This window comes from Apostichopus japonicus, chromosome 4 (genome assembly GCF_037975245.1).
Source record: "Apostichopus japonicus isolate 1M-3 chromosome 4, ASM3797524v1, whole genome shotgun sequence".
Taxonomy (NCBI): domain Eukaryota; kingdom Metazoa; phylum Echinodermata; class Holothuroidea; order Aspidochirotida; family Stichopodidae; genus Apostichopus; species Apostichopus japonicus.
The window spans coordinates 5441632-5452143 of NC_092564.1; the positions used below are offsets into that span (position 1 = coordinate 5441632).

The 10512-nt window shown below is 38.4% G+C and overlaps 1 protein-coding gene across 2 annotated transcripts; it reads left to right on the plus strand.

Annotated features, from left to right (window-relative positions):
• LOC139966255 (KAT8 regulatory NSL complex subunit 2-like) lies at positions 1-9407 on the plus strand. 2 transcript variants are annotated; one of them, XM_071969105.1, is made up of 8 exons: positions 1-218; positions 890-1139; positions 1702-1871; positions 4498-4612; positions 5169-5332; positions 5864-6115; positions 7224-7387; positions 7868-9407. In XM_071969105.1, coding segments are annotated over exons 1-8 (1671 nt in total). In that variant the 5' UTR covers positions 1-217; the 3' UTR covers positions 8423-9407. The 2 variants fall into 2 exon arrangements, with proteins under 2 accessions (XP_071825206.1, XP_071825207.1); XM_071969106.1 differs by having other exon boundaries at positions 2-218; positions 7871-9407.
• The last annotated feature ends 1105 nt before the right edge of the window (positions 9408-10512 follow it).

Consider the following 10512-nt stretch of genomic DNA (forward strand, 5'->3'; position numbering starts at 1 on the left):
CTGACTGACTATGCTCACACTGTACTACGAACATCATGCATATTTGTCTCCTGTGTGGAGTAATGTCACAACAACAGCCCAGTTATGATTCTTTGTTTAGCCTAACTGAAAGAAGAGAACTTTACAACAACACCCTTACAGCCACTCTGTCGAATGCTTAATCAAGGCTTCTTTCAGTTGCATTTCTAAGCTAGTTTCAAATTTTCCAAATGTCAGAAGTAAGTTTTGATAACGAGCACAAACGTTAGGCCTAACTTAGCCTAACACAACAGAAACACAGCAACATTTAGGCCTATAACCTGAAACTTTAAATCCATGGTTCATATTCATACAGTACTTTAGGCCTGATAACAATTGCTATAATCAGTTGTGCCAACAATCAGTGACAATTTTTCCAAATGTGACTTCAGAATGATCAACATTGCCTAGGACACCCCACAAGCATTGTTTGGTGCTGTCACATCTGATCGGGCAGAATCAAATGCCTTGATTGGGCAGTTTTTATCAGGTTTAGCATATTGCTAGTTAGTAGTTGTAACATACAACTTAGTTGTAACATACAACTTAGTTGTAACATACAACTTAGTTGTAACATACAACTTAGTTGTAACATACAACTTAGTTGTAACATACAACTTAGTTGTAACATACAACTTCGTTGTAACATACAACTTAGTTAAGTTGATAAAGGTACCAGTGCATATTTTTGCTTCAAGTATAAATCCCTTTTTAATTTTGGTGATCTCACTTGTCCCCAATGCCCTTTCACTGTCCATCATTAAATACAGTTAACTCTTGTTATCTTGTAGAAGGCTCATTATAAAATTGTTTGGACCACTCGTCCACTTTCAGACAGCCATACTGTAGCTCTGTATCTATTTTTTTACAGTGTCAAAGCCTTATCGTCAAAGATCCAGTGCTGTCTTAAGGAAGAGCCAGCATGGAAAATCTCAACTGGATGGGTCTTTTTGCAGATATGCTCATCGTATCTGTATGCAGGATAGATTAGATGGATTTGATTTCTGCATCGACCACATTCTGCAAGACAAGAATGCTCCTTTCAAGCCGTGCAACTTTGTATCTGCAAAAAGTGGCGCAAAATGCACAAAGGCAGCACCTAGAGGGGACAAAAAGGATGGGTAAGAATGCTCTGTTTTACAGCAACCATGTTAACATTCTTTAAAGTTGTACAGAAATATGTAAATTGTGAACAATGAAATACTTCCCCAAAAGCACTGTAATTTTGCTTTATAGCCACTCAGATCACACAGACCTTTTTACAGCACACATAGATACTGTGTTGTGCCATCTGGATGACTTGTTACACTTCTGACACAATTTCAAGCAATTTGAATCCAAACTAACATTTTTGACAACCTCAACATTGCCGTTACATGCATTAGCTATGAAAACATGTTTCTGAATATGACATATTTAGGAAACAAGCCATCTACAATGAGAAGCAATCCAGAAATACATGTAAAACGTAACGCTCTGCCTTCAAAACTTTGAATAAGAAGTAATACAAGTTTTCAATTAGCAACTTTTACAAATTGACTATATATATTATATTCATTTCAAATCAGCTTATTGCAATTTATAATATTTTGATCATATTTGAAGGTTAGGTATGTTCATTTTTCTTCCTTGTAATTAACAACAGCCATATGACTAATTTTCTTCTTTCATTCTTTATCCCAGATATTGTAAACAGCATACCAGACGAGCAAGTGTATTAAGATATAAGGCCAGCCTTAAGTCAAAGCCTAAAGATCCTGCCCAGCTGGTATTAGATGAATTAGATTACTATGCTGCAGGATCAACTAAAGGGTTTCCTAGTGGTCCAGTTTCAAGTATCAGCAAGACATTTGGTACGTTGAATCAGTAAACAATTTTAATACTCACAGCTTCATTCTTTTGCACTGTGTTTTTTATTCCCCCTTTTCAAAGCATTTCATTTTAAAGAAAACCTCCAAAACTTGGAAGTGACTTTCACGCACAGACCAGAAATGGTGCCACACACTTTGTGTACAGACTGAATCTTTCTTTGCTGTGTGTTTATGAATGGGGTAGCTCTCCACCCTTTCATGCCCCTCCCCCCCCATATTTCTTTTAAATAACAGTATGTCTTGGATACAACATGGACACATCTCTTTGAAAGAGTTGATATGCCATTTTGGCATTCTACGATATGTGCAACCAAATTATACTTTTCCATCTCTGCAATGAAAAGTGTAAGCTCAGTACATTACACTGTTACACCTATGTAAAAAATGTGGATTATTAATTAGGTGATGAAGATCTATTTTAGCATATGAGTTTATCTTGCATGCACTAATGGAGACTAATTTTGCATCCAGTGTGGTTTCCATTCTGACTGTTGTCTTCTGTTTCCATAGTTACAGTATGTCTTGGACACAACATGGACACATCTATTGAAGTGTCTCCAGAAAACTTGGTATGCCATTTTGGCATTCTACTAAGTGTGCAACATAACCAAAATAAGTACAAATTATATCTTATTCATCACTGCAATGAAAAGTCAAAGCTCAGTACATGACACTGTTACCCCTATCAGGGTTCTGCCCAGGGTGGATTGAGTGCCGGCAGGACTATCTAAGCGGAGCGCCACCATCGGTTGGCGCGGAGCGTACAAGAAAATTTTGGGTTTTGGAAACCCCCCAGATGGCCGGAAACGGCCCTTCCCGAGTATTCTGAGCCACATGTAGACAGCTTTGAAATGAGATCTCATGTCTGGAATTTTTCATAATTAATGAAAAAAGTTAGGACAAATATCTGGAGCACCAGAGTACAGACCAGCCGGTGGTGCCTATTAAATAAATGATTAACTCAATGCTAAATATTGTTTCCATGTTCTTGTAGAAAACGTAAACTCCGCAAAATACAATTAGTTGTGATTCTGTAGTTACGTGAGATCCGTTATAACCGCCGAGGTGGTTAGGCTATTTGCTATACACTTAACTATGGTAGGATATTATTTTTTCGGTATTTTTGGAAATGCTAGAAAATACTTTCTTTTCCCCCCGCTTAACACCAGATGTGGTCTTACGGTATATTCATAAATGGATGCACTAGAGCTTTGTTTACATGACATTAGTTGCATTTAGTACGATATGCAAGTTTGGCGTGAATTTTTCGAAAGTGCTTTGCTCGATCTTTCGTAAAATTTGAAAGGTGTAGCCTACCACCTTTCCGTACACAATTGATTTTCAGTTTTTTTTCTCTATACGGTCAAGTGAATAAGTTGTACATTGAGTATAAACTCATCGCGAATGCAAAAAACGATGTGGGGATTTCCAGCAGACAAATGTTTTCTTTGCGGGATTACTGAGTCAGTTGAAGGGAATCCCGCACCTTAGTGGGAACACTGAACTGAAGTCAAATTCATACGAAAGAAAATGTTTACTAACCAACATACAATACAAATATAAAAGAACGTGGAATGGCAATATTGTTCAAAACATTTCCCGCGAGGCTGATTTATTACAGCAACCTTCCCGCGCTGGACCGTGGGTGTCCGTGTGACACGTATACCCTGAAGCTTGCGAAATAGCCATTGTAAGTGGGTTGGGGACACATCATTACTCGTTGGTATTGTGACTAAAATTGAGAGCACGCTCTCTGAACATTTTCCTTTTGTTTCTGAAACTTTTCTTGTGAAATTTTACTTCTTTTTTTTTTATAGATGTACTTATTTGTCCTTTGTGTTTTTTGTTTTTGTTTTTCGTCCCGTTTTTTTTTCTATTTTTTTTTTTTGTCCGATTTTTTTTTTTCGCCAGCCGGGCTAGATTTCCCGCGTGCATCGCGGATTTCCCGCGAACCTGGTTAGGACGGTTCGCAAGGTTTTCCAGCCCTTGTCACTCGTGCCTTATGCAATATGATGTAAATTCACCCGCTACGAAGGTTAACGGCCGTATGTGTACTAGCTAGCTGGATAGTGCCTGTGTCTCGCGCGATAAAAATATATATAAATGAAACTATCAAAAGTACGATCGGGAGTTGGAAACGGAAAACAGTCATTGGTCTGGAATGCGGAACTCTGGTAATTTTTACTAAGTATGACACTGTGATGTGTTGGATATTTTGAACAGTTATGAACTGGATTTTCCCTAGTCTCAAACAGATTGTTTCTGTACGTTCGACCCTCCGGCTATGGAGCTGTTTTTTGGAGTTCCTATCGAAAATAAGTGCCGGTCGGAAAAGTCACTCAGGCAGATTGTGGCGGTCGGTAATTCAGCGTGCTGGTCGGGCCCGACCGGCGCCGACCGGCAGCGGCAGAACCCTGCCCTATGTAAATAATAATTGATGGATAGATAGATATTTATTCAGATAAATATATATGTAGCTTAGGTTATGAAGGTGTACTTCAGAAGATCAGGTGGTAGTTTAGTAGCTACCTGGCATGCACTAATGAAGACTTAACTTTGCATCCTATTTGGTTTCTGTACTGACTGTTGTCTTTCTACTACTGGGCAGATTATGGCAGTGGAAGTGACAGTGACATTGAACCTCCACAACTAGACCAAACCTACCAGTGTGACCAAGACAGCGATGCTGAGAGTGTTGACAGTGAGCCGGAAGACTTGCTCAAGTATGGAGCTTTGTATTTTATTTAATGTCCGTAACGGTCATGAAAAGACCATCAAGGCAGTCAGTGTCTCGTGCATAATCAATCATCTGGAATTCAAAACACACATTTGTTAAAGGTTTAAGAATGGTTTTTTTTTTTGGGGGGGGGGGAGAGGGTTGCAGTGAAATTCACTGGAAAGCAGGACAATGAGTTGGAGTACCATATTTTTAATGTTCCTCATGTTTGTGGTCAAATATTCAATAAATGTAACTAAACTCAGTAAGTCTGCATGGAAGCATCATAGTCAGAGAGCCAGAAAAAACTTGTACTGTGTTATCAATTTTTGCTGTCATGGAACGTAAACAAAACCATAGGGAAAGTAACGTTTTTTAAGAATTTCGTGAAAGGGTAGGGCATGCCATGTCAATACACTTGAAAATTGAAATTCTGGGCACAATGTGGAAAGTGAAAAGTTTCCTTAGTCAATCAATTCTTTTTCCCCCTCCTAAGGATTTGTGAAATTAATAAGTCTTTAGTTCATTTATTATTATTTCTAACCTCCCTCTATAATCGTCAGGTATGCAGAAGTTTACACAGCAGAAGAAGTGGCCCTCATCACCAGAGATAAGCTGATCAGGCTGCAGTCACTGTACATCAACCAGTTCAAGCGACTACAGTATCTCATGAAAGAGAAGAGAAGAGAATATCTATCCGGTCTCCGGAAGGAAATTCCATTATATGGTGAGACCCCCATACAGTATTTCAAGTTTTGCTTCTTATTCAATTTTTTTATACATTAGTTCAATGTTAAGCTACTTCATGTATTGTCTTTTGTCAGGCTGATGGCACCTAATGACAATGGTTGTAGCAATGATTGTTGTACAAAGTACAAAGAGAGTGTACTTCATATACAGAACTAGGTTAGTTTTAGGATGACCCTGCATGGAGGTCTTGATGAATAGTACTGAAGAAATTCAACTCTGTTTTTAATGGAAATGTATTTTTCATGTATGATATGCTGTTGTTAACTATAATTATTATTTGGAATTTTGAAATTATACCTAATATTTTTTTCATGTTCTGAGAGGGAAGGGGGGGGGGCAAATTTCCTTTAAGCAATGAACTGCTTGGTGAATATGACTGAATGTTTATCAGTTGATCTGATCAGAGTTGAAAAAAAAATTCAAAGTCATAAAATCAATGAGAACCAGATGAGCAATCCAAACAAACAATGAGGCATACTGTTTGATATTGTGATGCAACTGTCAACAGGTCCCAACCTCGGAAGAATGTCAGATACAAAGGAGAAAAAGAGGTTGAGAAAACTGAAAGCTATGATGTCATATAGAAAAAGGAAAGGCCTGTGCGCTCTCCTGCACAGGAAGTCGAAGAACCGACGGATTCAGGTGACGCACGATTACGACGGACCCGTGAAGGAGACGAAGCTGCCCGTCTGTTCATTTTCAGAAGGAGAAGAAAAATGTGACAGACCTTGTGTCCCTCTCGTCAAGTTTTGCATGGACCGTATCCTTATCTCAAACCACAAATATGGAAATATTAAAGACAGTTCTGGAAAGATTAAGGCAACTTTTGCAAGGTTAAGAGAGAAACCTAAGTTCAGAGTACTACCTATTGTTATAGCTTATAGAATATAAGTAGAATGAAGCTTCATCAGCACTGTCATGAAAAGGTCAAAGATGAAGTTATTGTATATGGTCATATGAACAACAGCCCATGATAACAAATGCATTGAAGCCTTACAATCTTGGAGGTTGTGGGTTCGAGCTCTGACCAGCTGAATTAAGGTTGAAATTACCTCCAGGACCCTGTCCTGTAATGTTCTTCCAGATAAACCTGAGAACAATTTTAGCGTTCAAAAGTTTGAGTCACAGTCTTGAAGGCCCACTGCTTGTCAGATATAATATAATATGGTTTTCTGTGTACAATAACACCTTTACAATTGTGCGCTTGTGTAGCAATTTGCTCAGTTTTCATAGCAGTTTGTGATGCGATAGGGGAAATCCCTGAGATTGGTTACACAAATCTAATGTAATCTACAAACCCTTTGCTAGATTTCTTTGAAGTTCCTTACTAAAAAGCCTGGAGCAAAACAGTGTTGTTATTTGTTGATTAGTTAGAATAAATTTTGCATTGTAAAATTTAATTTGCAAGAAATTCACTTTCTTTTGCAAGCAAACATTACCTCCTAACTTTGGCTGACAACACTATTCATTGCAGATTTACCTAGTCCTACATAGCTAACTTTGGTCAAGATGTTTTTGTTATCATTATATGCAAAGAATACTTATCGGCTTCTTGTACCTCTTGATGGGGGCAGGGAGGAGGGTGGAAGGGGAAGAGGAGAAGAAGTACTTCATAGTATCACTGGGAATATTACTTGTGATAGAAAGATTGGTGGAAATCTTGACACCCATGTAAGCATTTATCCAGAGTGGTCACTTTTCAATGCCAACAGTAGCTTACATATGCTGTACATAGATAAATAAGTACTAAATCTTGGCAAAGTAGAAGTGTTACCATATGTTTGACATAATAGATTATCATTCCTACAATTGTATCAAAATTGATATGGAAGAAGCATTCTTTTCCTTTACCATCATCCTGTTGTCAGATGTGTTTCTAGACCCTCGTCAGGTTTTGTATAAACGTTGCAGCAAGGCCTCGGGCGTCTGCCAAAGAGCTGCCATACCATACTACAAAGGCTTTACCTGCAAGCTTCACCACGAGGTCCCACCATACACTTCCAGATTATGGAAGCCTACTCGCTTGCAGAAGGTTCGTATTTTTGATTCAGTTTACACAGAGATGTTTTGCTCGATTGTTTCTGAGTTAATTTATTAAGCATTCCTCAGACAGAATGATGTTCATTTAATGAAATGCATTGAAAGCTTTCTCCTTGTTTCAGACAAATGAAACATACACTTTATTTTTTTCTCTTTTTTTCCAAGGAAACTGTAAAATAAATTGGACTACATTGCTGTGATATATTGTAAGCAGATTTGTGGCAAATGTTACAATCACGTAATTTAATACTGTGTTTTAGTTGCTATTTTCTCTTTTTCTGGGGAGGGGGTGGGGTTTGGAAAGGAGAATGATGGGACGGGGAGATGAGGAGGGAGAATGGGGTTCTAGAACCAATCTGTTTCTCTTGACATAATATCTTATATACTTCTTAAATCATAAAACTGTAACCTGTTGGTGATATCTAGTTTCCTGACACATTTTCTGATCTATCATTGACGTATTTCTTCCCAGCAGAGGAGAGAACCTGCCCCTGTCCCACTCTCGTTGTTCAACGAGTCATCCATCTTGAGCAGCCTTGAACCTATGGATACTACCGAGCCAATCCCCTTCAACCTTCCAAACCTCTTATCTCTTCCAAGCACATCCAAAACTACCGCAGCAATGAGCGTGTCCCGACAGGGCTCAGCTCAGGTAAGACAAGAACATACGTCAGTTCCGTCGGGCGCTGACAAAGACAACCAATCAAATAAAAGCCAAGAGACTGTCGCAGCGGTTCCACCTGAAGCAGGGACAGCTTCAGGGCAGGCTCCTAACGAGCCGACGCCCAAATATTCCACGGACACTCCCCCAGGCTTGGTTGCCTCAGGTATGCCAGCCAACCAGCTGTCGAGTAAAACCACAGAAGAAAAGCCAAGCAACCCTAAACTCACCTCACATGGTCAGGAAGAAAAGCAAGTCTGCAAAGATGGAAAAGATACCACAGAAGAAACGGAGGCAGTGATCGACGTTACTGGAATAAGTCAGGAACCAACAGCAGACGGCACTGCCTTGGATGTTCAGACTTAACTGAATTAAGATCACATCGCTAGGAGTAGAAGGCTATAAGAACGACAGAGAGAGATGAGTGGGATGGAGGGGCGGGTAGGAAAGTAGCATGTACTGTTTGCTGGGGTTAGCTAGTGGTACATTGTATATACATTATATATGTTGGACTACTGTATTACAGCTGCTGTTTGAGGGAAGTAAAGAGGAGGGGGGGGGTGGAGCAAAGCCTCCAACTTTTGTCACTTTTACATCATCCACTATAACTTGTCTGTCAGAGTAAGTTCTAGTCTTGCATTGAAGGCTGTCTATTTTTTATTCAACTCCTTCATATTAGGGGTAATGTTCAGGGAGGAGAGCCAAATTCTAGGCACAAGATATTGGCAGGGCTGTAGCCTACTAGATATTTTCAGTTGTTACAGAATATATTGGCTGCTTTGTAAAGGGTATTTCTATTTGAATCCTGTTTCATCATTGTAACATTTTCCCGACCAGCTCGTCCAGCACTTATTTTCTCAGAGAAGTGAATTTTAAGGGGGATTTTAACTGTTACTTACTGTTTTGAAATATAGTTAAATGTGCTGCAATGTTTGGCTGCAGCTATGAGGCCGATGACCAAAATCAATATATACAGTACGAAGGTTAATGGTAGAGATATATATTCTAGTTCTCACTCAAGATATAAGAAGAATTGTGTCAGAAGCTTGTTTCATTACTGTGTGTTCTTACAGTAGTAGGTCAGGCATTTTTCACTACTTGAATTTGTGGTTTCACTTATACTGTTAGAAAGTCAGATCTCATATCTTTGCTGTTTCTGTAAGTTGTGACTTTCAAGCTTTGTGACACTTTGTGACACTATACTTCAGGAGTAATTTTAAAGTTAATTTTGTAAGAATGGCAATTAGACCCCTCCTGTGAACTTGGAAACATTGCATTCTCTTGGGAAGTCCATTTTAAATTTAAATTTAAAAGTGACGAGGAAATAAAAGAATTGCACTGGTATAACTAGCTTGCTGTATTTTGACTTTCATTTGTTAAAAGCTGTCTTTGTCACTAACCAGATCACCTTACAACTTATTCCTAAAACTTTCAAAGAAACAGGAAATAAATAAATGAGGGGGGGTAGGGGGTTACTTCACTGAAAAGTAAAAGCTGTGGAGTAGCAGAAACAGAAGAACACTTGTCTTGAGATGTCTTACAACAGTATATTTCATCATAAAATTTCTTTTTTCATCTACACGAAAAGAAAGAACCTGTTACTAGGTTTCTCATAAAATGATACAAAATCACATTAGTTGCATTCTTTCATCTACCCTGAAAATTGCACTCCTCATCACAAACGATTTAGTTGAATCGTGCCAATGAAATATTTAAGGTGATTGACATAGATAAACTGTTGAAATCCACAGATCGGTTACAATTGTGTGAATCTCATTACATGTAATTATTTCCTGCACCCTTCTCCTCCACAAAAGAAAACCTTCCTTTACATTATTATAAATTGAACCAACCAGCTCTCTTTGGACTAGATAAAACTATTCTGTCCCCAATAGTGTGCATTCTCAGAGTTCCTGTCTCTGAAAAGTTCTTTACTGAAAATCATAAACAAACTCCAATATTCCTTCATATGTTCTAAAAGTTCCTGTCTCTGAAAAGTACTTTACTGAAATCATAAACAAACTCCATTATATTCCTTCATATCGAATAGGGTCAAGTTAAACGCTTTAATTCCCTTAGAAATGCTCAAAGGGTGTCAATATATAGAGGATAGAAAAAGTTCAACAGTTTACTAATTGTGCAGTTGATACCAGGAAAAACACTGATGACCTTCAAAACTTTGCTGTGAATGTAACATTAAAGTATGAAGTGAAGTTACCAAGATATTTGATGACCAATCTTGTCTGTAAAAGGAATATAAAGTGGCAAAAACAGGCCAAAATGATCAAAAAGCCTCAAGAAACAACACGGTTTATAGTTGCTTGGTATTCATAATTTTGTGAAAATTCTAGAGTTGACAAGGCTTCTTGGTGACAAACTCCATTGAAGTTTTGATCACACGATGATTCTGTTTGCTTCAGTCTCTATATTAAGTCCCGTAACATTGTTGTTCTTAC